The sequence below is a fragment of the Misgurnus anguillicaudatus genome, chromosome 2, assembly GCF_027580225.2.
Source record: "Misgurnus anguillicaudatus chromosome 2, ASM2758022v2, whole genome shotgun sequence".
NCBI classification, from domain to species: Eukaryota; Metazoa; Chordata; class Actinopteri; order Cypriniformes; family Cobitidae; genus Misgurnus; species Misgurnus anguillicaudatus.
Window position 1 is genome coordinate 24631947 of NC_073338.2, and position 27918 is coordinate 24659864.

The following is a 27918-nucleotide window of genomic DNA, read 5'->3' on the forward strand; positions in this document are numbered from 1 at the left end:
AAAATACAATGCAAGAAAGTAACTGATTAAAACATGGCATATACATTTTCCTTTAAATGGGTCATTGGATAGTCCTTTTCCACAAGTTGATATGCATTATTAGAGTCTTTATGAAATGTCGTAACATACTTTGGTGAAAATTCCTCAATGGTTGGTAAAAAATACAATTTTGCCTTGTCAAAAATAGCTCTGCTCACAGCAACCCGTTTTGGTGCATGTCTCTTTAAATGCTAATGAGTAAAGTGGTGCCATGGTAACCAGCGAGTGCATACCTTGGGTAAAGTAACCTTTATCGATTTGGGACGACTCAGACCCAAAAACTAAAGGAGCATTCAGAAGTTGTTCAGTGAATAAGGTTTGAACAGGATGTTTATGAATGGTTGGTTAACTTAATGTCACATTGATTTACCTTTTTATACTGCTGGTGAATCGAGCATGACAAGAATGCAATGTGTTTACATAATGTTACGTAAAGTTCAGGCTATGTCTATGGTACAGTTAAGCTCATAAAAAAACGGGTTAGTAATTTAGGTTAGTCTGTAGATAATGCAATGGTCATTTAGTTGGGGCAGTAATAATGGGTCTAGAATATATACATACATACAGACAAACTCCAAGTGCCAACAGAGCACATTTAACACAGTATATCCCTTCTCTGTTATATGCTTACGCTGTACTTATACAGCAATTTAGACAGTTGATAGAAGCAAATTCAAATAATTAACACTTCATCTATCAATCAAATATGTTAGAGAACCATATTGTAGATACATGTAGACAACCAATTTTGATTGGGTCTGTAATGCCTTAGAAGCTTCCTAAATACCTCTCTCAGAAAGCTATATTAGGGTTGTTTTGCACCTATTTGGCGTCCGTTTGGGCTTAACTGGCAACCTCGTTATAAAATGCAAGCACTTGGCGCTGATTGGCTGCCTTTGCTGCCCCTCAAAAGAATGTATACTTTGCAGTCTTCAGAACATGGACAGACCAAAATATAGATAGAATGTCTATAGATATACACAGATAGAAGAGCACACATCGGAACGCACCATTTTGCCTTGAACTTCACGAACACTGCTGCAATTTACTTCCCGTTGGAGGCGAGAGGCGGATGTATGCAAATTATTTTGAAGGGGAAGGAATTGAACGAGAGTGTGGGGGGGGTGAGATATGTATCCGTTGTTCAGATTGGGCCATTTTCTGGCGGACATTTCTAAAGGAGGAATTTCTAAGAAACTGAGAATTTCTAGCACTTTTGTATGTTTGTGAATGCAAGTAGTTTGCATGTGAGCATCTACTACCAAATACGGAACAAGTTGCATGCCATGATCGCTTTATCGCCCAAGGTTTTCTACAATGTAGCTTCATTAACTAGCTTAGCTTCGCTAGCTGTGTACAAAATAAATGGGAAGGCGCGGTGCATACAAGAAGGCTCCGTATATGGCGTCATGAAACCCTGTTGTTTCAACACCAGTCTACCTCACTATCATTTTAAAAAATGCAACTTAAATGGGCGTGGATGCTGTGAGAAGAACGGCGAGGAATGGGCGGGGCAACTGATATAAGCTAGTGTAACAAATATTAAGATTTACTAAGAATAGCAATATTACAGAAAAAAATAAACTGAATATAATATTTAATTTAAACAAAGGTCAAGTTAAATTGTTGAAGATAAGGAAAAGTCCTCATGGTACCTCAGGACAGATCAAAGTCCAGCTGCCTCCCGTAGCTTTCCCGAGCAAATTCAGTTGATGGTTAGTCTAGCCCTGACAGCAACGCGGGGAAAATCATTCAACGTATTTACAGAGTGTGCGTAATGGCGAAGTCACATTTACTTTACTATACAGAACTGTTATCCATGTGCGATTATCCTGAGCCCCAGACACACCTCCCCCGGCTGACCTGGCCGCACGGAGCACATGCACGCGCGCACACACAAAAGCGAAACGTCTCTGCATTGGATAAGAACACACTATCTTATAAACAATAATGAGACACCGACTGTAAAAATGTACTACAGTGCTTTGCCACGTCACAGCCCGTGACGTTTACACTAATGTTAAAATTAAAAGATACTACCATTGTCTTCTATGATGTCCAACACAACTAACTCTGTTAACATCTAAAAAAGTGTTGGTTAGTGTTTCATAATGCTGTAGCCTCTTATGGAACAGCTGAAATTCCACAAGGGGGCGTATTTGTTCCTCAGACGTTGCACAATAAACGTGACATCCGAATATATTCATTATAAATCGTGAATGAAAAGTGAGATTTGAACGAATGTCCGTTAGTGAACTAATTGTATACATTATTTATATCTTAATTCGGTCAGAAACGTCAAGATTGACTCCTTGGACTTTTGGGGATTTATGAACAATTTGTTTTAGACAATTTCACAGAAGCGGATAAAGGGAAGATTTTGAAGGTAAGTAAATATCCTAAATCGGTGACGCCCGGTTCAGGTAACTAACAACTAGACTGCTAAGTTTTATGACTGCTAAAAATCATATTATGCTTTGTGTTTGCGCTTAATGGAATCCCGAAAGTCTAAGCTTTACAACGATGGGCCGCATGACCGTATATTTTGAAGATTTAATGCTTCAAAGTTACAATGACGTAATGCAGCCTCACGTGCAAGGGAGGGGGTGTACCGTGTACGGCACAGTGTTCCATATCAGGTTAAAGAACTAGCTACCTACGTAACAAGCGGAGACAATTTGGAACGGCTCGCTGAAAGACACAGTTTTTTTAGACTCAGACAGCTTATGACTAACTGGCTGCGTGTTTTACTTTAGCTTTACTGAGCTGACAGACATGCCAAAACATAATTAAATGCATATAAAAAGCTAAAAAAGTGAAAAATTAATCCGATGACCCCTTTAAAGCATTTGTACTGTATGTGGTCTCTCTCTCTCTCTCTCTCTCTCTCTTTCTCTCTCACACACACGCTTTTTCTTTTGATTTATTTCAAAATGTTTACTTGTCATAACACCATAGGACCATGAAAGACACCATACTTGTATCTGTAGTACTGATATGTAATTCCCAGATATTGTACCATAAAGGTGGAGGAACAGGGAGTCCTATATAATCTGTCATAAGATGAAGGCAGTCTTGTCATGTTTATATTCACAAAATCATCCATTCATTTTGCTTTTAGTCATGTTTTTCTGCAAGTGAACAAAAAACAATATCATCACTAAATCACCTTACCACAACACCATCCACAAAAATCCATCATAGAAGTGAAATTCAGCTTGTGTTGTTAGAAAACAACTGTGAAAAAAAACAATTGAAGCATATCCTTTGTGTCTTCTTTCTGTTTCCTTTATGTCTCGTAGCCCAGCAAGTTTACATAAAGAGCACATGAAGGGTCATTGAATGGCATCTTAATTGGCCGTTCCTGTATCCTTCCCAATGTACATGTCAGCAAGCTTTTTAAACTGCGGACCCCAGTTAGAGAGGTAATCATATTCATGGTCTCCTTCAGTCACGGAAGTTTCGAGAGAACTCAGTGACTCTGCGATGGATCCACTGCCCTCATAAGCATAAGTGGCGAGGGAGTCGTAGGGAGGTGCAAAAGGGTCTGTGTCATTTTCTTGCAGTCTGCTAATAATGAAGTCCCTGACATCTGCGCACTCCTTCATGGTTGAAGGTCTGTGATACGGAAACAGCATTTCCGGGATGATGTCACGCCTTAGCTTGTTGCTTTCGATCACCTCTGGGTGGCGCAGTGTGCCGATGTCAAATGCCTGCGTGTCCTCCTCACCACCGCCCTCATCGTTATAGCTGACCACGTTGTCTCTTACGTCCTCTTTGGAGATGATCAGCGGTTCCTTCCGCCTCTGCTTCTTTAGAGCCGAGAACAGGACCACGATCACTGAAAAAGAGTAAACAGATATGCCTACCTTGTTAAAGGGGACATTTCACAAAACCATTTTAAGATGTATGTGAGTAAGTATGTGAGGTTCTAGCTTAAAATAGCATATAGATAATTTATTATAGCATGTTAAATTTGCCACTTTGTAGGTGTGAGCAAAAATTTGCTGCTTTGGGGTGTGTCCTTTAAAATGCAAATGAGCTGATCTCTCCTAAATGGCAGTGCCATAGTGCAGATTAAGGGGTGGTATTATTTTAATATGATCATCTTCTGACATCACAATGGGAGCAAAATTTCAATTACCTATTTTTTTACATGCCTGCAGAGAATGGTTTACCAAAACTAAGTTACTGGGTTGATCTTTTTCACATTTTCTAGGTTGATAGAAGCACTGGGGACCCAATTATAGCACTTAAATATGGAAAAGTCAGATTTTCATGATATGTCCCCTATAAAAGATGTGTCCTACCATCATATCTGTCTTTTACATTGCTGATGGGTGACTTCATCCCACTTCTGAGTTTTGGTTTTGTTGAAATTTAACAGACAATGGACTGAAATGCCCATAATAATACATGTAAAAATGCTGATTAAAGGCAAGACTGAAATGTGGTCTTTTAATTTTTTCCTTAATTGTATATAGCACATACTGTATATTGTCAAATCAGGGGATTTACAGGAAAGAGTTTAATGAAATAGCTTTGAATTAAGTTTTACTAATATAATCTTGATGTTAACATTTTAAAACAAAAATAAACAACAAACGTTAGTCCAGATTTTAAACAGTAAAACTTCTTTAAATAAAAATAAAAACACAAGTATTGAATTGTACATAAATTCCCCCTGTGACTTGGACAGACCAACTAATCCATAATGAAATCAATTGACAACAATTGTATTGATTTGTTTTTGCAGCCTTTTTTATAGGTGTTAAAATATTATCTAGTGGTTAAGGCCAGAAACCAACCTAAAATATCTACCAGTACCCTGTATAAAGCAGGGCTCACACATGATTTTGGCCAAATTTCAAAATGTATTATGCAGTCTGACATAAATGACTGCTGATATTGCCGTTTGCTGTGGCTGTCACCAGGCTTATAGTTTTGTTGTCTCATTACAAATTGATGTGATATGGGTTATAAAAACAAATCTGGGGTATCACTGAGATAATGGTTATTGTGTACCAGCATATGGCGAACATAAACTCACTGAGGAGGATGAGGATGCAGAGGAGGATTGCCACTAGAGCTCCAGTGCTCAGGCCAGCAGAGAGCAGTAATGCATCAACGCTGCAGGAACGCATGTTGCCAGTGGCGTCACAACTACACACACGTATGGTCAACGTGCTCGTACTGCTCTGGATGGGGTAGTCGCTGTCGGAGATAACAACTGGCAGATAGTAGACACTCATTTCACGCCTGTTAAATCCACTTCTTCTGGTCAGAATCCTGGCTGTGTTATCTATGGGGGTGTGAGGGGGGGGGTGTTAAGAAAACATTCAGACAGCGAGAGCTGGCGATATGATCTTATGCTGACTCAAACAACAAAATATAAATCTATTCTTCCTAGTGCCAAAAAATAAAAAGATAAAGCACATGAATTTTACATAAGCTTGAAGATTTATTCGTCAAAGGAAAGATTTATTCACCTTCATTATCAAAGATGGTGAAGTTTGAATTCGGGGAACTCAAACTGAATACAAATTTGTGACCCACAAGAGGTTCATCCGTGTCGATTGCACTGATTGTCTGTATGAGCTGGAAAGATAGACAGTTAAGCAGAATAACACCCACTGTTTTAGGCACTTTATATACATTTTATATAAAACCATAGTATATAACATATAAATATATTGATCAACCTGATCTCACGAATTTCCGTGGCATAGTCACGGAATTTTGTGCTAATTTTTCCGTGGCATTCTCACGGATCTCCGCATTTTTCCGTGGCCCTGCTACGGACTGTCTTTTTCCGTGGCATTCTCACGAATTGGTTACTCAACTGTTTTGTCCTATTTTCTTAGCATTTTCGCTTCGGTTTAGGGTTAGATTTACATGAAATGACATCCCTACCCAAACCCAACTCTAACCCCAACGCCAGGCAACAATTGTTTAAAGTTTAGAAAATATAAAAGAATAAATCAAAAAAATAATATAAACCAATATTTAAAGTGACATACTAACGCAAACACCAAATCTAACCCTAAACCGAAGCGAAAATGGTTTGAAAATAGGAAAAAGCAGTTGAGTAACCAATCCGTGAGAATGCCACGGAAAAAGACAGTCCGTAGCAGGGCCACGAAAAATGTGGAGATCCGTGAGAATGCCACGGAAAAATGAGCACAAAATTCCGTGACTATCCCACGGAACTTTGTGAGATCATGTTGATATTGATCTATCCTCTAATCCATACGATTGTTTTCGGTCGTTTGTCCAATCCCCCAAAATAAGACCCACAGATGCATTTACTAAATTAGTGCCTCTATTTGCAGCAGGTCAAACTTACAGTAGTATGAAATTATTTATTAGAGTACAATTTTGCAATGATGACATGTATTGGTAGAGTTCTCAACGGGCCTGAAAATTACAACCCGAGCCGACCCGGCCCGTGGCTTTTAAAGCCCGGACCCGATGTAACCCGACACATAAACGTGAATTATCTGTCCGAACCCGACCCGCGGCCCGACGCCGCCGACCCCCCCCCCTCCCTTTTTGTCTCATACACGTAACGTTATGCTATTATCATGACCAGCAGACGGAAACTCAAACCAAGCTTTAATGTTCACGCCTTATAACAATACAAACAACTGAAACAATAAACTTTAAATATAGGCTATATAAATATGCCTAAAAATGAATTCACCTGCGGCAAGTTTACTTTTCTCCATCTCTTCTTCTCCAGGCAACAGGCGTGCACGCAGTGATAGCAATAAGCACTGGGGCGGATCCGCAACGGATCTGCTCTGAAGCGGATCCGCAACGGATCCGCTCTGAAGCCGGCAGCTCCAGTCTGGATCCGTTGCTGATCCACCCCGGAGCTTATTGCTATCCCCCGCCCCTTTCTGTGATGCATGTTGCAGCAGCCAGACCAGACTTTCTTTACGGTGAACAGCAGTGATGATTAATAATTTTTTTCGCGGAGCGTAAAAGATTAAGCCAGAGGTCCGACCCGACCCGACTCAGTTGCTTATATTTTTACCGAATTCGCGGGTCCCGTCGGGTTTGTCGGGCCGGCCCGACCCGTTGAGAACTCTATGTATTGGGATATGATTTTCTATCTAAACTTCTAGAGATAACTGTATTCATATTACACATTAGACTTTTTATGTGTATGGGCATGTTGAGCAATAACATACCCATTTATTTATTATAATATTATTATTTTAATTCAATATTTCAGTAACACTTTACTTAAAGGGGTGTGCAAAAGACTGACATAACACCTTCATAGTCAGGAATATAAGGGAGATTGGTAACACTTTATTTTACGGTGTCTTTGTTACACATGCTACATGTAATTGTTATAGTAATAACAGTTAATTATGCATAATTACATGCAACTACCCTAAACCAAACCCTAATCCTAACCCCAACCCTACAGTTAGTACATGCTGTTAATGATTATTACTTAGTACTTAAACGTATAATTACACTGTAACAGTGATACCGTAAAATAAAGTGTGACCGGGAGATTTTATGCATGTTTACGACAATTGTCATTCGTTCAATTATGTAACTTCCAATGCAAAGATGACATTGTTTGAAATGTCCTTGTCATGACAACCTGACATAAACCAATACATCATAACTTGTCATAAATCTGTCATAAACATGACATAGCAGAATAATTATCAAACTTATGAAACTACCTAGCTTTATGGGTTAACATTACATTACACTGTCATCTAAATGTCAGTGTTTTAATGCTGTCAAATAATTTTATAACATCATAATGAATATTTTTCTTGACCTCAGCTACAGTGGTACAAATTGAACATGTTATTAAAATGTGTTAATATTATGTCAAATAATTTAAATACCTTAACAAAATGCAACATGCACATCAAAAGATTATACTTTGCATAAAAAACTAACAACTAACTAACTTGTTCTTCCTCACACAGAGTGTTCTGAAATTTTTATGACAAATTAAATTTGTTCCACCGTAGTTGAGGTCAAAAAAATATGTATAACGTTGTTATAAAACTATTTGACAAAGTATTCACACACTGTAAAAAAAACTTTGCTGCCTTAAACTTTTTTGTTGAATCAACTCAGATTTACAAGTCATTTCAACTTGCTATTATTTATCTTGACTAGAGATGAGTTGTTATTACTACAGGTGAGTTGTTATAACTTATAAAATTAAGTTGACTTTTCTTAACTATATTTTATAAGTTATGACAACTCATCTTTGTTGACATGACTTGTAAATCTTAGTTGATTTAACAAAAAATTTTAAGGCAGCAAAGTTTTTTTACAGTGCACTTAATTTTATTTGTTCTACCATAGTTGAGGTCAAGAAAAATATTCATAACGCTGCCACAAAACTGTGACAGAGCATCAACACTTAGTGACATTTTAATGACAAATTCAATTTGTATCGCTGGTAAAAAGTGGTCAGTTATGTTGTCTTGGTAATGTCAAGTTGTCATAACAAAGACATCTCAAACAATGTCACCCTTGCATCAAAAGTGACATTTCTTAATCGAATGACATGACAGTTATCATAAACCTGCATAAAATCTCATTTATGTTAATGCCATGTTTCATGTCATGATTATAAAGGTGTCATGTTAGTCTTATGAACACGCCTTCAAGTAAAGTGTTACCAATATTTCATGTGTACCTATGTCAAACGATCGATTTATATGAAGAAAAAACGTGAAAGCGATCACTATCTGCTGTGAATATCATAATCTGATTCTCCCATAAGCAGAAATACCAATGGCTCTTGTGTGTCTCATGATTGGTTGCATCATTACGTCATCTTGAAATGTAAGGCGTTATTGGCTCTTGGGGTAGACCGTGCCATGCCCTAATGTTTCGGTTCATGTTTGAATAACCTGAATGTGTGCGTTGCCTTCAGAGTTCTTAATATAAAGTTATTGTATGGATTCAGTTTGCAAGGTTTACAACAAGAGTTTGTTGTAATACTTTTACACTGTTGTTTTGTTTTTTTGGTAAATTTATGCGATAAATAACTGTGTCCGTACTTTTACTTGTGTGTTGTGTTTTATATGGTCCATAATTGGTTGGGTTAAGGGTTGGGGTTGGATCAGATGCTCCAATATATCTCTAAAAAACCATAAATGTTTGTAAAAACAGTTCTATTTTTTACAAATGCAGAAAATTAAATCTTTCTAATCTGAGGCATAAGGCAAGAATATATAGTTACCTGCCCAGCTTTAACATTCTCGCACACAAATGTCTCGTATATCATGGCAAACTCTGGAGCATTATCATTTACGTCCAAAACCTTTATCAAGACAGGAACGCGGCTTCTTTGGTGAGGGTTATCTGAAGAAGTAATGCAAAGAATATGCTGGGAAATATAAACACAAAGCAAATCTCATTCTTATATTTCTAAATATGTCATGGGCAAGCTGTATTTGAAACATTGTGTTATCACATACTCATCTCGCTGGCCAGGATGGATAGGTTGTGCCACTTTGACACTTCCCTGTCAAGAGACTTCAGAATTGTGATGGATCCATTCTTGGGGTCGATGTGGTAAAGCTTCTCAGGGTCTGTGTGCTGATCTATGGCGTATCTATGGGCAAGTGTGAAAAGGATGAGAAATACGAAGTAGTTTTATAATCACTGACTTTTCAAATGTTTAGTAGTATTAGGAATTTGAATAAATAGATTTATAGATAACAGCAATTATATGTTATCATTAGAAATACTATTGTGACTAAAGAGCTCACACTGGATTAACCATTACAGAAACAAAACACATTTTTTTATAATCACCAATACTGTTAGTGGCACAAACCTTACATTGGGTGGTGGTCTGTATATATAATAAACAGTTGCACAATTTCACATACATTCGTCTATATACAAACCACCTGCAATTCAGTTTTGCACTAGACTAGTGTTGTCACATGCATATTGATTTGGTTTATTAGTTCAGGTTGCGCAATTTAATTCGTCACAATTTTTTCTTTACATTTACATTTTTTTATTTAACAGGCGCTTTTATCCACAGCGACTTACAAATGAGATTGCATATAAACAATTTACGTTAAACTGTTACCAACTGAACCTTCTTTAAAAGAGACGTTTGTGTACTTTTTCTAGCAATCATGGCAGCATAAGTTCAGTAAATGATGATTAAATAATGAAGAAGAGCATCATAGCTGGGAAAATATCCAGACACGCTTAGCAGTTGAGCACATTTTGAATTTTTTAAAGAGCCAATTCAGGTGCAAATACAGCAGTGAAGAGATGGTATACAGTTCCAGTAAATTATGCCCGATCGCTGTAATCTGATGCATCCTCCCCAGCCTACAATTTAAAATCATCATGCAAAATGGGGATTTGCATGCGTGCAAATTGCATCCAACACTAATTTTGTGCCTGTTTGCAGCGTTATCTAATTTGCATAATTTAGTGAATCAGGTATTTAAAAAATACAGACAGAGCATGCAAATAAACAACATTATCAGTATGGTGCAATTCATATGAGTATAACCCTCCCCAAACACTTTAACTACTGCATATTTAAGAGTCTCACAGGATTGGGTAATCTGTTGCATCAGGGTCCCAGGCTGTAATAGTTCCGATTGCAGTGCCTTTTGGTGTATCCTCATTGACTTCAAAGACATACTGAGGTCTGCTGAAGATCGGTGGCTCATCCACGTCTTTGGCTGTGACCTTGACGATGGCTGTGTCTGAGAACGGCCCCAGATGTAAGAAGTTGGGGTCCTGATGTGTGTTAGACACCTCAACTTTCACAGTGTATACTCGCTTGCTTTCATAGTCCAGTTTCTAGAAAAAGATGAAGAAGAGTTGGCTGTGTGTCCAGTATTTGCACCGTGAGCATCATAAGCATCAGTATCACGTTTCTTTTTGACAACAATAACACCCTCTTGTGTTATCTCATCTGTAATAATATCAAGGTATTCTTTGCCATCTCCATCCATAATTCTGTATTTCATTTCAGCGTTTTCTCCCTCATCACCATCATTGGCTCTTATTCGCCCCACTGTTGACCCAATATTGGCTGACTCATAAGTGCTTAGGTGGTAAGAACCTTTAAAATGATAGAAATTATGTTGATTTCAAACTTTTTCCACACATTTTAAGCCATCTAAAGCCATTCACAGCATTGTCATTTATGCATTGATGATCCATGAAAAAAAATCTTATGGGTTTGGAACAACACATGAGGGTGAATACATAGTGACATCATATTAATTCACTTGCAAATGATTTGATTTCCTACTGTATGCAAAACGTGGCGGGCTGTCATTCACATCTGTAAGGGTGATGTTGATCATGGCAGTTCCAGATAAGCCACCCATCTGTCCTGCCATGTCTTTAGCTTGTATAACCACCTGGTACTCATTTCTCACTTCCCGATCCATGTTAGACAGGGCTATTCTGACAATTCCTGCACAGGAAAGTGCATCAGTTAGCATCATAATAATCATACAAGGTCATTTAAAGCAACATTTTAACCCAAATAGAAATATTTTCTCACATCATGTTGGTCAAAACCAGCCCAGTCTCACGGAATTTCGTGATATAGTGACGTATTTTCTTTATTCTTTTTTCGTGATATTGTCACGAATTTCCGTGTTTTTCCTTGATCGTATCAGGAATTTCCGTTTACGTGTCATTGGCACATATTGGTTACTCAACTGTTTTGTCCTATTTTCTTACCATTGTCGCCTCGGTTTAGGGTTAGATTTACATAAAATGACATCCTTACCCAAACCCAACTCTTACCATTATGCCAGGTGATAATGGTTTAAAAATAAAAAAATATATAAAAAAATTCAGAAAATTTTTATAAACCAATACTTAAAGTGACATCCTAACGCAAACACCAAATCTAACCCTAAACCGAAGCGACAATGGTTTGAAAATAGGAAAAAGCAGTTGAGTAACCAATACGGGACAATGACAGGTAAACAGAAATTTGTTTTAAGATCACAAAAAAATGCAGAAATTCGTGACAATATCACGAAAAAATTATCAACAAGTTACGTGATTATATCACAAAATTTCGTGAGACTGGGTAGGTCGAAACATATGTAACTTCTTCAGAAGAATATATTTTAATCAATTCAGTTGGGTGAATTTACTACAGTGCAGGTACATGATGACTTAATGCCTAACTAAATCCCTTTAATGCCTAACATGGTAGCAAAGAGTTTCAGCAAAAAGTTCATGTGACCACCATGACACTTTTTCGGTCAACAGTTCTGCCGTGTTGTAAATGGCTCTCTGGATGCGTATATGATGTCATGAGGTAAAAGGTTTACATTCAGTTGTAAAATTCACATCATATCAGGTTGTTTTCTTTAATACCATGTAAAAAGTGAATGTTGGATCCACTTAAACAAATTACTTTACTGGTAACACTTAATAAAACGTCAAATTAAATTTTCAATTAAATTGAAATTGAAAAACCATTTAGAAATTACTTTAATTGGTAACACTTCAAAAAAAAAAAAATATATATATTTCATGTTGCCAATTTAAGTATTTTAAGATAATCCCACTTTCACATTTTACAGTATATAACCAACTAAAATGCATGAAAACTGAGCAGGCTGCATATGAAGAGCTCAGATGTAAAACCCTATAAGTGCATCAGTTTTATTGTAAATGAGGATTTTTTTCAGACTCTTAATGAATTTTGCCAACAAACTAGTATTTCTGAATGGACTTGGGGCCGGGATTAAGTGTATTTGAAGCGAAAGTATTTGATAAACTTATAATACGTGCCTAGAGCATTCAGTTAATATCATTACATGTATCAAATTTTTTGACTGAGATGGCATTTAGCAGTTTTGCAACCAAGTTCCTCAAATACAGTACTTTTACTGACACTTGTGGATGCTTTACTAAGCATTAAAATGAGTCCTATTATACTGTCATTGTATTAGGTTCACCCAACCAAATAATCATTGAATTCTGAGCTTTTGTGTTATGCAGAGGACAGAACTTAAATTTTTGAGTGAGCTGTGCCTTTAAAGTTGCTGTAAAAGTAAATATATACGTAAAGCACACAATGCAGTTCATGCTTATTTGCAAGAAATGTACAAACGTCACATAATCTAATTTTCTAAAATATGGTGTATTTGAAATATTTTATTGTCAGATTTGTCAAACTGAACATATTTTTCCAGCATGCTTGTTATTATCAACATGGACATGACCTGTTACTAATAATAACACTTATTTTGTCACATACAGTATATAGTTAAGTCATGTGTAAAATTGTCTTGTAAGATTTTCTTTAATAATCTAGTTACTAAGGAGATATAATGCATTCTCTTTGTTTCAGACATTGGTTATAAAAAGGAGCCTGGACCTGCTTCACCCGTCAAAAGCCAAAAGAAAACATCCAAACAGATTGTGGGTAGAGAATGTATTTTCAGCCATATGTTTGGAGGACTCACCTGTCTCGGGCTCCACTGAGAAGTATGGTTGCCCTTGCAGGATGCTGTAAACAAGTTTAGCACTGTTCCCATATGTGGCATCATCTGCATCAGTGGCATTTACTTCTAACACAAAAGTACCTAAAAAAATCATAAAAAGGCTCCTTATTCTCTGCTTATTCATTGTATTCAGTTTATTAATTGTATTTATTTGTAACTGTTTGAGAAAATGTAAATATCTGAATCAATAATAAAACTAAAATCAAGAACTACAAATAACCATCCTCATAAAAAATGATGTGAGTAAATGTGAATCTGTTTAAGCATTTTTGTCTAGAATAGAGTGGATTTCATTCATGTAACATAAAAAATGTTTTGTGCTGTATATAATATTGTGACAGTTACATTTCTCAACCATTCCCTCAATAAATGTATTATCAAGGGTGCCGTTATGAAAAGGAAACAAATAGTCATGTTGTTTTGTTCTTAGAGCTACGTTATTAGCATTCATTATATGGTTCAAAGGCTATAGCGCCTCTAACCCAGATTTACCTCCATTCCTTAAATTAATAAACACAGATGGAATTGCTTTTGTCCTAGGGTTATGTGTCAGAAAGTAATATGATGACACCCTCTCCCTGATTGAGGGATATAATTTCATAAATAATCTGTACATTGCCTTTTATTAGATTTCAGTTGAACGATGGCGCTCGTATGAGAAAAGGAAGAGCATAATTATATTTTCTTTGGGGAGATGATGCCAAACAGACTGCCGCACTGCTTGAGGACTGACTTGATTGGAAACAGGACAACCAGAGGTTATTATGATATTACTGAGAAGCAGCATGAAGCTCGTGAATATTCATGCAGTGTGAATATGTATGGTGCCGTGTCACCGCTAGAACAGAGGCACTGATTGTGTGAGACAGTGCTGATAGATGATGTGGGAATGGGAATTAGATGTAAATAGAAAATGTGATAAGATGAACAAATAGAATCTCCTCAATCAGACGCTACATCAGAGCTCAAGGGAGGCCATGAAATGTGGGCATTGCTATCTGTGTTTAAATATATTTGCATATGACTACCTGTAGAGCACTTGGTAAACAGTCATAAAAGGTAAAACTTGACTGACTTTTGTGACAATTCCTTAAAGGACAAGATTGGTATTTTACACTTAAAGCCCTGTTTTCAGATTGTTTATGATGAAATAGAACGGTTTTGACTGAAATTTGAACATATGATGCTGGCCCGAGAATTTTCGGGTGTTTGTTGTATCACCCCCCACATCTACAATGGTTGTATAGGTGCACTGGAACAATCCTTCCTAAAATGCATTAAACTTTCATTTACAAAGACGTGAAACTTACCGAGTGGTCAGGGGTGTTCACTGATATGCTCATACAAAAATCGCTTCAAAAGATGCTTTCCAAAAGGTGTTTTCCCATTCGTTGTAAACTTGTGGACCTATTTTTCCAAATGCCTCACACCCGTACATTCTTTGAGAGCTTGAATAATAGAAACTCCAGCCCAGTTGGTGGTGATAATCCGCCTTTGCCAATTGCAAGAATACAAACAACGTTCCTGGCGCGAGTATTACCATACTTCACAGCACATCTAATACAAGTCAATGGAGTTGGACAAAAACTACAATAAAACCTGTTGGAAAGCATCTTTTGCGGCGGTTTTTGTGTGGGCATATCGGAGAACACCCCTGACCACTCTGTGAGTTTCACGTCTTTGTGAACCAAAGGTTTGGTGCATTTTGGGAAGGATTGTTCCGGTGCACCTATACACCCATTGTAGAGGTGGGGGGTGATACAAAAAACACCCGAAAATTCTCGGGCCAGCATCATATGTCCAAATTTCAGTCAAAACCGTTCTATTTCATCATTAACAATCTGAAAACAGAGCTTTAAGTGAAAATATTGTCCTTTAAAAATGTTTAAGTATGCATATGTTTCCAGTTAAAGTTGGGGTGCATGACTTTTGAAAAACACTTTGGAAAAGGGAGGCGGGCCAAGTACCAAACACACTTGTAGCCAATCAGCAGTAAGAGGCATGTCTACTAACCGACATCGTTGCCTGGGTTGCATATGTGTGTGGGGGTCTATCAAAAGAAGGTCCAGATTCTATTCAGGTAGGGGCGTGTTTGTTTAGGTGATTTCAAATATCAACATTGGCTTTCGGAGATCATGCACCCCTCCTTTAATAATAAGGCAATGCCACTGGTTTTTAGTTATGTATATTTTTATTAATATATAGGGCTTGGTTTTGTGACCAATTTGATTCAATTCTTTTTTATAAGGTTTTGATTCAATTCGATTTGATTCAATATTAATATTTTATAAAAAAAATCTTAGTTTTGCAGACATAGATTCTTTATCAAAATAGATATGTTAAAAATATAAATGCTAGTAACTGAAACCATCCCACCTAGCTATATCACAGGAATACACCTTTACGTTCACTTTTACTTTGAGTAACAAACATTGTAACAGAAAATTTACATATGCGCATACAATATGCACAAACTAAACAATGCACTTTACTGCAAAAAAACAAAAAAAAATGATGTAACGAACATGTAAATGCACAACTGATATTCAATAATATCTTGAAACAGTTTGAAATATTATGATTTTCAAAATTCATTGTTCAAAACAGGCTCATAAAGCCTTTGTCTGGACAATGCATAATGTAACAATTTTTCTGTACAGTCATCAGTGCATTTGAACATGAATTACCTTTACGCCTCAGACTTTCACGAGATCTCTGGTTCCAAATTGGCTACTGTGCCCTTTAGCCATTATTCTGTTTTTTTTTTTTTGTGGAGCATCTCGAAAGATGACGACATTTCAGGACGACATGCGAAATACAGATCAGAATCACATCCACTGAAGTAAAGCATGCACATTAGGAATTGATTCAAGGATTTCTCTTATTTGTATTGTTTCTTTAATTTAAAAATTAGTTCAAATCTGTGAATCAATATTTTTTACCCAGTCTTTTTATATATGTTACACCACACTGAAGCAATAGCTTTGAGACAAGATTTCTCTTTCTTTCTCTGAAGAACAAGTCAATACACACTTTAATGATTCTGTAGTTTTCAATGGTTAGGATCCCCTGCCATCTCCAATGTGTCCTCTCAGACCACAAAAGATCTTTGAAATCACTTAAATGGGACTAAAACATAAACAGAATATTCTGGTTCATAGCAAAATAAATAAATATTTAACAATTAGAAAGCCAGCTATCTGCAAATTGAAAAAGACTTTTATTTCGTAATAACAAAAGTGCACTCCATTTTCGATTACTGCATAAGGATCAAGAACAAGAAGAAAAAATACTGCAGTGACAAAAATGTCACACCTCTTTGCAGTATCCTCTCATGACACGTAAACGCACTTCAAACAGCAACGACGCGAGAAAGAAAGTAATTTTCATTCACTCACCGACGTCTGACATTTCAGGTACGCTGGCAGTGTAGACAGCCTTGGTAAATTTGGGCTCATTGTCATTGATGTCATGTATCTTGACAACGAATTCAGTGGCAGGCTCCAAAGGGAGGCCGGTGATCTTGTTGAAAGCTTGAGCCTGCAGTGTGTACGAGGCCTTTTCCTCTCTGTCCAGTCTCTGAGTAGCATGTAAATCCCCAGACTTCTCGTCGATACGAAAAACTGTGCCCGCACCTTCCCCCGAGAGAACGTATCTGGCTGTTCCGTCGCCTCGGTCTTTGTCTGAGCGAAGCTGTTTGGGCAGAAAGCAGACGGCAGCTTAACCCCAGTTTAAGCACGTCGTAAAAGGCAGATTTGACATTTGGCACGTACTATAATGTGTTCTGGAGCTTTAATCGAACTCTAGAGTCGTAAAGTCCTTCCTATAGCAGTAAAATGTTAATCTAGAGCGCTGCCATGTTTTATTCACTAGTGGACTTTCAGCGAGCGTGCAGTTATATTTTCAATCATGGTTAGTAACTTAAAAGAAGCAGCTCTTGGAATCAAAGCCCTCTTGGGACAATAGAAACTCATGAAAGCCGCGGATTCATAAAAGTACAAGTCTACAGAATGTATTCCATTAAATACTAATGAAGCTTTTAGGCTCTTTAACCACAGAGGTTTTTCACAACATTGCCATTGGCATTTCTAACTAAAAAAAAAATAAAAAAACTCAGGCCCTTTTGAACGTTTTAAATTTTTCAAATATTTACTTCACTGAAGACGGTAATAATCATAATTTTAATTAATATTGCTGTCGTGTATTCACTAGTTTTATAATTTTCCTTAAGTATATAACATTTAAATGGTTGCCGGAGCCAAGCAAATAATCCTACAATTGTAATTAAAATTACAATGTAAAGTAGTATTGATTGCTAAATGAATTCATACATTTAGTGGGAGTACACTAGGCTGTGTTTCCAACTAAATATTGGTCTTTCACATTCCACTGGTTCATTCGGTTTCGCCTTATTGAGTTTATTTGGCCAAAAGCTGTCCAACTGTCACCTCCTGACGCTTGACCAATGGGATACATTTAGGACTGTCGTAATAGGCACAAATTAATTTAATCTAGCCGAGCAGGTGTTTTATGAGTTTGTGAGTACAGATGTAGGTCCAACATCAGGTCACAAAGTCATTAGAGTCATGGAGGCATGTAATGCGTTTATCCTGAGCTCTAAAAGGCTGTTTTTAGAAAGAGCCAGAGGGGTGAATCCACCGGCTGACCGCTCAGACAAACTCAGCAGGATCTCACAACAAACTACGCTTTTTGCCATCCACACTGACTGACAGGAAGGTCAAATGAAAGCCGTTAAAAGGCTTTGATGCAGGAAGACTACAGAAAGCTCGATCAGATTGTTAATTAAACATGATTTATTATTTACTTATACATAAGGTATAATGTACACTCTTAAAAATAAAGGTGCTCTAAGATGTCATAAATGAACCATTTTTGGCTGAATGGTTTCAAACAAAGCCTTTAACATCATGTTTCCTAAAAGTTTCTTTGTACTGAAAAGTATTCTTTAGATTATGAACCTTTTAAAAAGGATTAGTCCATTTTCCAAAAAAAATCCAGATAATTTACTAACCATGTCATCCAAAATGTTGATGTCTTTCTTTGTTCAGTCGAGAAGAAATTTTGTTTTTTGAGAAAAACATTCCAGGATTTTTTCTCATTTTAATGGACTTTAATGAACCCCAACACATAACAGTTTTAATGCAGTTTAAAATTGCAGTTTCAAAGGACTCTAAACGATCCCAAGCGAGGCATAAGGGTCTTTTATAGCAAAACGATTGTCATTTTTGACAAGAAAAATAAAAAATATGCACTTTTATACCACAACTTCTCGTCTTCCTCCGGCTGTGTAACGCCCCAGCGCGACCTCACGTAATCGCGTAATGCCGTAGAGAGGTCACGTGTTACATATATGAAACGACATTTGCAGACCATTTTAAACCATAAACTGACACAAAGACATTAATTAGTATCATTCGACATACAACAACGTCGTAACACTTGTAAACACTGGGGCGTAGTTTCGCATTCGTCATCCAAGACCTCTTGACGTGATGACGTTTTGCTGAGGTCAAGCTGGCGCGTCACACGACCGGAGATAGACGAGAAGTTGTGGTTTAAAAGTGCATACTTTTTATTTTTCTAGTCAAAAACGACAATCGTTTCGCTAGATAAGACCCTAATGCCTCGTTTGGGATCGTTTGGAGTCCTTTGAAACTGCAAGTTTAAACTGCATTAATTCTGTTACGTGTTGGGGTCCATTAAACTCCATTAAAATGAGAAAAATCCTGGAATGTTTTCCTCAAAAAACATAATTTCTTCTCGACCGAACAAAGAAAGATATCAACATTTTGGATGACATGGTGGTGAGAAAATTATCTGGATTTTTTTTAAGAAAATTGACTAATCCTTTAAGCACCTTATTTTTAAAAGTGTAGGCTCCAAGCAATGACATCACAACAGAGTTATTTATATGTGACCCTATGTGTGAAATCCAGGCTAAAATCGTATAATCTAATGATGGGAATAAGTTATGGGTCACTTATGTACAAATGTGATGCAGTCAGGCTTGTTTAACTCTTTCCCCATCATTGACGAGTTAATTAATCGTCAATTAATAGAAAACATCTGCATAAAAAATGTGTTCCTGATGAATTATTATGTTAATCTGCAATATTGCACTTACCCAATTTATATATATAAAAAATGAAACAAAAACGTTATTTACTAATTTTAAACTCTGTGTATGTTTTATTAATCATTCTGAATCTGATCTCTAACAAAATTCGTTCGCAAAAATGCAATAATTTCAGCTTTTTGCTAAAAAATATTTTTAAAGAAAAATACCCATATTTAAGAGTTTATAAGCAGAGAAAAAATATAGATATGATACAAGTTTTTTTACCGTTTTGTTTGTTCGTTTATTGTTTGTTTAATAGGGTCTGTTCTTTCATTTGATATATTTGTATATTTATATATTTTTAAAAGAAAATTTTCCCGGAAGGCATTTTGTGAAACTTTTGTGAAAATAACAAAAAAATGCTGGTGGGCAACTTTTCATAAAATGGCTGGCGGGGAATGAGTTAAATGTGGCATGCTTTGGTATAGTATCACATTTTCACATTTTTAGCTTAAATATCGAAAAGCAAAGGATCTATTATTTAGTATGCACCTAATTGTTGCTTTCTACATTTCCATTTCTGTTAGTATGCCGCACAATCAGTGCTTTAATGACTGTGCTGTTGAATGTCAGTATGGACCCTTCTTTCATGTTTGATGTGGCATAAATATAGCATGCCTGTGAACTGCAGCCACATGAATTGCAGTCCCTTCCTTCACACAGCCACTGCAGATGGGTGGAAAGTCAATGGGGTGAATGAGAAAGAGTGAGTGAAATAGCCCATAATTGTTGATTCCTGTCAGGTCTCTGGCGAGCCTCTTTATCCTGGAAATGAGAGGGTTAGAAACTAAACTCTGCTACAAAGTATATTCTGTCTCCACAATCTTATTCACTTTCGCTCTCTGTCTCTCTCTCTCTCTCTCTCTCTCTCTCTCTCTCCTCTCTGAATATTCATGCCTCAGTGACTGTGTAATTCATATCTGCTTTATTTGCTTTGATGATGGCATCAAGTTTTTCCGAGGGCCTGCCACACAGCGCCGTGTTCAAATACAGTGTCAAAGCACATAAAGCTCAGCAAAATGAAAGCATAATACGTAAACGATGCGAAATTTCCATTTCTTGCATCTTCTCCAAGCGGCGTTTTGTAAAACAAGGTAGATCATTGGGGAGCTACAGTGCAATGTAAGTTATCACAGTCTCTCACCTTGCCGACATACTGATAGTTGCTTCCTGTGTATTCCTCCGACAGGAAGAATTGCCTCCACATCCAATCCCTTCTGGATCTGCGCAGCACAATTGTATCATCCTCCATCATATGATTCCAGTTGCGAAGCAGATTTCCATCACTCTTCTCCAGCAATATGACTGGAGAGCTCAGGTGGGCAAAGATCAGTGGAAGCAGCCAGAGGAAGTGATTCATTATCATTGTAGCCAATCGATCGTCGAGTCGACCGCAATTCTTATGAATAAGCTAAGAGGGGGGGCTGAATCGAAAGTGATGTAGATGGCAACATCAGCAACCCTGTCATTGTAGAATTGGCTTTGATCCTCCTTTGATTCCCTATAAAAAATAATCAAAGCAAAAAAGTTACAGTGTTGTTGGAGGTCATTGCGGCCTGTTTCAAGATGCAATATCCGTTTCTAACACTGTAATGCCTTTGTTGTTCAGCGAGCGTATCCCACAGGCAGTATTTTATTCACTTAACATCAAAAATGTAGCCTCACTCAAAGAGTTGCATACTGTATAACATGTTATTAACAGAAGTCTAGACATCAGTAAGCGCTATGGCATACTAAAGCCTGGGGTTTAGTCTTTTTTTATGTGAATGTACGTGCACGGTCAAACGCACGAATCATAGTTTATTTGACTCGTACGTGTATGCAGACGTTTGACGCATGCGCAATGCATATTACTGTATACATTCTCCTGTATGAGCAACCTACGCGTACAAAGTACGCATGGATACAAAAATCCGTACTATTCTGATGACGAAATTTGCATCATGTGCACTGCACGGAGATCCTCGCGTATACGTAAAACAGAATTATACTTTTAGCTTTAAGCAGAGAGTATAGTCCCGTTTTTATGTGTACGTGAACGTATGCGCATGGTCGAATGCCTAGCCTTACAAATCATAGTTTATTTGATTTGTACGTGTACGCAGAAGTTTGACGCATGCGTAGTGCGGCAAAATGCTATACATCTTCTGGGCTGTATTTTACATTGTCCTGTACGAGCAACATACGCGTACAAAGTACGCACGGATACAAAAATTTATGCACACCCCAGATAGCAAAAAATATCCGCATGGCTTCTTTATGCCGCCAGCCCCAAGCTGTCGGCTATAGGTGCGTCCCGCTGGCGGGGATGAAACTTTTGCCGCCGAATACGTCACTCCCATTTGTTGCGAGATGCCGCCAGCATGCAGCCGGCGAACCGACTGCTTAATTTATGCAAAAGCGGCTGCCGCCGGCGGTCCGCCGTCAGACCTGTTTGCGATTACGCCCTTATGACGCTTACTGCCTCCAGAGCACCGCCGGTGGTCCACCGACTCATTGCTACCTGGGACGTAGTAGTCTGATGACGAAATTTGCATCACGTGCACTGCATGCAGACCCTCGCATATGCGTTAAAACAGGATTATACTTTTTAGCTTTAAACCCAGCGTATAATCCCATTTTTATGTGTATATGAACGTACGCGCATGGTCGAACGAACAGCCTTGCAAAACATAGTTTATTTGGCTCGTACGTGTAGGCAGATGTTCGATGCATACGCAGTGCGACAAAATGCTATGCATCTTTTGGGCTGTATTATACATTGTCCTGTATGAGCAACCTACGCGTACAAAGTACGCACGGATACAAAATTATGCGCACGTAGTATTCTGATGACAAAATTTGCATCAAGTGCACTGCATGCAGACCCTTGTGTAAAAAAAGGATTATACTTTTTAGCTTTAAACCCAGCGTATAATCCCATTTTTATGTGTATATGAACGTACGCGCATGGTCGAACGAACAGCCTTGCAAAACATAGTTTATTTGGCTCGTACGTGTAGGCAGATGTTCGATGCATACGCAGTGCGACAAAATGCTATGCATCTTTTGGGCTGTATTATACATTGTCCTGTATGAGCAACCTACGCGTACAAAGTACGCACGGATACAAAATTATGCGCACGTAGTATTCTGATGACAAAATTTGCATCAAGTGCACTGCATGCAGACCCTTGTGTAAAAAAAGGATTATACTTTTTAGCTTTAAACCCAGCGTATAATCCCATTTTTATGTGTATATGAACGTACGCGCATGGTCGAACGAACAGCCTTGCAAAACATAGTTTATTTGGCTCGTACGTGTAGGCAGATGTTCGATGCATACGCAGTGCGACAAAATGCTATGCATCTTTTGGGCTGTATTATACATTGTCCTGTATGAGCAACCTACGCGTACAAAGTACACACGGATACAAAATTATGCGCACGTAGTATTCTGATGACAAAATTTGCATCAAGTGCACTGCATGCAGACCCTTGTGTAAAAAAAGGATTATACTTTTTAGCTTTAAACCCAGCGTATAATCCCATTTTTATGTGTATATGAACGTACGCGCATGGTCGAACGAACAGCCTTGCAAAACATAGTTTATTTGGCTCGTACGTGTAGGCAGATGTTCGATGCATACGCAGTGCGACAAAATGCTATGCATCTTTTGGGCTGTATTATACATTGTCCTGTATGAGCAACCTACGCGTACAAAGTACGCACGGATACAAAATTTATGCGCACGTAGTATTCTGATGACAAAATTTGCATCACGTGCACTGCATGCAGACCCTTGTGTAAAAAAAGGATTATACTTTTTAGCTTTAAACCCAGTGTATAATCCCATTTTTATGTGTATATGAACGTACGCGCGTGGTCGAACGAACCGCCTTGCAAAGCATAGTTTATTTGACTCGTACGTGTACGCAGACGTTCGACGCATGCGCGTTGCAACAAAATGCTATGCATCTTCTGGGCTACATACTACATTTTCCTGTGTGCGCATGTGCGACCTATGCATACAAATTAGGTGCGGTTACAAAAATCTGGCAGTGAACGTACACATACTATTCCAATTACAAAATTTGCGCATACCGTACATGGGCCTCCGCGTACTGTATCTGTAAAAACGAAACTATACTTCTAGCTTTAGCCAGACCTAGTTAAGAGGAGAATTTGATTCTAGGTGAGTTAAGAGTCTTTACCAATCAAGATAACATTTTGTCAACACAGAATGATTAAACGCTGAAAACAAAGTCGGTGAGTAAATGGAGTCATCAGACAACCCTCATTCGCGAATTGATTCTTATTCCAGTGCTTTCTTCTGTCCCTTGTCACCTAATATGTTCCACATACAAATCGATTTCCCAAGAGAGTACTATAGTATGGGTGTTACAACTGCATTTGAGAGGAGAGAAATCAACATACACCCAGGGATCAATAGCAGAGCTTGATTATATATCACAGAATGAGTAGGCTTGGATGCTGGTCACACTATGTAAAAGCTCTCGCCTCAAATAGTGATTGCTACTGGCAGAGTGGCTTGCCGCTGCGTCGATTCCTCAGCTTTCAGCCTGAGTGTTTAACCATGACAGCCGATGTGCAATACATTCAATTAACTTGGACTAAGTGAAACATTTTTCACCTCTTTTCGCCTCTTAAAGAGGAATTTTCCTAGGCATTACCTTAAATGCAACACCTAAATGTCCCTAAATGTTTGAATGCCTTTCAGGGGAGATATTTAACCTGCCATTAAATTACTGGTCCAAGGAAAACATCATTGTTCAAAAGATTCAGTGTGAGCGTATTAAGCTGTTTGTTTATAGATAAATTATGGTGTAAATAACTTCATTGGTGACCACCAGCGCTGACCATCTTCCTCTTGGTTTGGTGTTGATAGATGGATGTAATAAACTATTTCTTTGTACCTATCTCGCATACCAGAAATGACTAGATTCATTTTTGACGGAAGCTGAGCTGGAAGAGCGTGGTGCCAAAGTCATGGGTTCAAATCCCAGAGAAAACACAAACTGATGAAATGTATACACTGAGCGCACTGTGAGTCACTTTGGATGAAAGCATCTGCCAAATGCGTAATTGCAAATCGTCCAACACAGAGTAGGAAGGGATTTTCACAAAAATACGGTTTGGTTTAACAATCTTCTAGGGTATTTGAAATCAAATTTTTGCGTTTCCTGTTTAACATTGCAAAAACGGCTGTGTGTAAATATCCCTTTTACATCGTTTAATAAAGTACTGTGTACTTCCTTATTAATTCCCCTTCTTGCCCCGGGCTTGAATGAAACCATTTCTGTTTTGTAACATGTAATCCACTTTGATTATTATTGTGATTAAATGCTGCAGTTATAATTTAAACTCTTTCCACGAGCCTTATTAGAATATTAATCCTAGATGCGTGCTGAATTACAAGCAGCCTTTGACACCTCATGAATTTTTAAGTTATTAGTGGTCACTGATATGGCCAAGGAGAAAGCGATGGCCATTAGATACTGTACATTACAGGAGATTCTGTATGTCACTTATTAATTAGAGAATTACCATCAATGGCCACAGCTCGGAGGACGTTGTGCCTTCGTGTGGTGTCAAAACATGGCTCCCTAATGGCAGATAATATCTGCTTTTCTTCCATTATATGCAAATGTAATGCAGATATGCCCATTAGTTTGCTTGCCATATGCACAGAAGCCTAAATCACGTACGGAGCTGCTTCTCATCTGTGCCTGAACTTGCCTCCGATGCAACAGTTACCACTTGGTGGAGCCCAAGACCTTTTTCTCCGCTCTCTTCCTAGGATGGATCTCTCCATCATTCCATCCCTCACGCTGGACGGCTCTCACAGCTGGTCTCTCTCTTGCAATATTAATGCCCTGTCTTCTTTGTTTTGAAACTTTGGTACAGATCAGATATGCACCATGTTGATTGCCTGCCTGGAGGACTAGCTTTGATTCTACCAGGTTCGGTGCCTTAAGGCAATCATTTACACCCCGAGTTATTAGACAGAACACTTTCTTTGATTTCGTATTGCTGCGAGGATATTACAGTATGAATTCAAAAGTGAGTTTCGGTAGAAGCTGATGGAGGTCTTGTCTAATTACGAAAATGATGTGTGGTGTCGTAGAAAACCAGTATGGGGAGCCCAATGCACAGATGCTTTTAACAGTGCCGTGGTTTGCAACTGGCATTTCGATGGAAACTCCTTGCAATTGTTATTTAAATCAATCGTGGACCTCTTGAAATTGTTTGGTTAGTGCCTCAGGTCGGTGCATAAATAGTATTTCCTCCCTCAAATGAAATAAATTGAACGCATCTTTTGTCTCATTATAAGGCAAATTGCCTTACATACTGTAGATAGGACCCAACCCTTGGTGAGGCATCTATGAGATAAAAGAGAGAAAATGACAGCGAGAGAGAGAGTTGCACTGAGAGGAAGCGTGTGGGGCCTTATCTCATGATTTATCTCTGTGTTGAAAGCCAATTATACATGTGACATTGGCTCAGAGGAAGTGTGCGCTTTAATTTGTGTGAAACAGTCATGCCATTATGTGTTCACATCGGATGTATAAATCACAGTCGGTGTATAATGGCTCGAGTCGAGCTCTGTGGCTCGGAAGCGCAGAGGTAAAAAATCTGATGGGATGGAAAACCATCTGAAGTCTATGCTACTAATTAACTCGCAAAGAAAGGTTTACGTACAGTATAATGTAGCTCATCTGTTTGTGCAGCATTGGGTTAAAAGGGTGAGCTGAATCCCCAGAGAACACATACTGTTAAAAAAAATATATATATATACACTTTGAATGCACCGTAAATCGCTTTGGATTAAAGCTTCTGCAAACATACACGGAAAAGACCAACATTGTACTCTGATAACATTGATTTGTCTGCACAGTCTTAAATTTCACATCTGTACGCAGTCACAAGTGGTACAAGCATTTGCAATGAAAGCTGGAGAAAGCACATGGGTATCTATTCCTGCAAGAACACTTTCAAACCATTAGAGAGACGCTTAATGCAGGTTTAGTGTTACAGCGTTCGCCTGTGTACTTCAGAATCTGTACCGCTGTAGTTAAACCCTGGGTTAGGAATCCCAAACAGGCACAGTGACACATGAGAGCGAGCCTCGTTCCTCGGCTCTGATGTGTTTTTGTGGAGGATCAAACAAACCCAAATCTCTCGACACGTGTACACACCTTCTTGTACAAAGCTATGGTGCGATATACTGTACAGATGAGAGCGAGTAAGGATATTATGAAGTACAGGTGCAGGCACAACTCATTTAACTTAAAATGGACCAGTTTGATAGTATAATAATTAGTAAGCTATTTATTTATTTTGTATAATACATTAACCAAGTTTAGTTCATTTTGCACCATACAGGTTTGATTGAACCTGCATGGTCAATAAATATTTGCAACTATTGTGCAAATATTGGTGCAATAGTCTTACATACACATGCATGCATGCATACATCCCAACAGTGTGTGTATACAATATACTTAATGCAAAGAGCTATATCAGAGTTTCAATGGGTGCCTTAACTAAACACATTTTGTTATTATTTAAATGTGCATTTATGTATTCTTTAATTTCCTTTTTTCGTCTTTCCCAATAAAAGTCCCAGAGCCTATATTTATACCAAAACAGACTAAGGAGGCAAAACTCCATCACCATTGCAGAGCATAAATCAAAGAGCAGATGGCATTTGTTATATTATGTAGCACGTCTGTGGCATTATGACAACAGGCAAAAGCCATACAGTGCTGTACAAATTCCTAACACCCCATCATGAGGTTATTGAAGTTAATATCATAAAACTTTGTTCGATTCAATTCAAGTATTTCAGATTAGATTTGTTCATGTAGTTTCGATCACTATTCCACAACAAAAGGTTAACTAGGTATTGAGTAACAATGCTTTTTAACAACGCTATATAATAAAGCGTTTAAATCTTACCTGAACAAAACGGTGTCCTGTGCTCTTCTCAGAGCATGTCATCCTCATGGAAATACGGTGCTGGCTTCTGTGCTCGCCTCTTGGCAGCGCTCAGATTCCAAGACTGACTACAGTTGTGTGCGAATCTACAGCTGCCTCCCTCTCTTTCTCTCGATCACTCACTCTCTTACACATAAACCCCTCTCTCTCTCTCTCTAGCTCTATCCTTTTTTCTTGCTCTGCTGGACAAGGATGCAGTTTGCAGAGGGGAGCAAGCT

The 27918-nt window shown here is 38.0% G+C and overlaps 1 protein-coding gene across 1 annotated transcript; it reads right to left on the reverse strand.

Annotated features, from left to right (window-relative positions):
* Nucleotides 1-2058: 2058 nt before the first annotated feature.
* cdh10a (cadherin 10, type 2a (T2-cadherin)) lies at nt 2059-27826 on the reverse strand. Its single transcript, XM_073875256.1, has 12 exons — nt 27662-27826; nt 20843-21199; nt 16958-17252; nt 13521-13640; nt 11333-11500; nt 10955-11140; nt 10622-10877; nt 9516-9652; nt 9278-9399; nt 5529-5637; nt 5090-5341; nt 2059-3880 (listed from the first exon to the last, which is right to left on the reverse strand). Exons 2-12 carry the CDS (start codon nt 21062-21064, stop codon nt 3390-3392), a joined length of 2358 nt encoding a protein of 785 aa, XP_073731357.1. The 5' UTR covers nt 21065-21199; nt 27662-27826; the 3' UTR covers nt 2059-3389.
* Between the last annotated feature and the right edge of the window lie 92 nt (nt 27827-27918).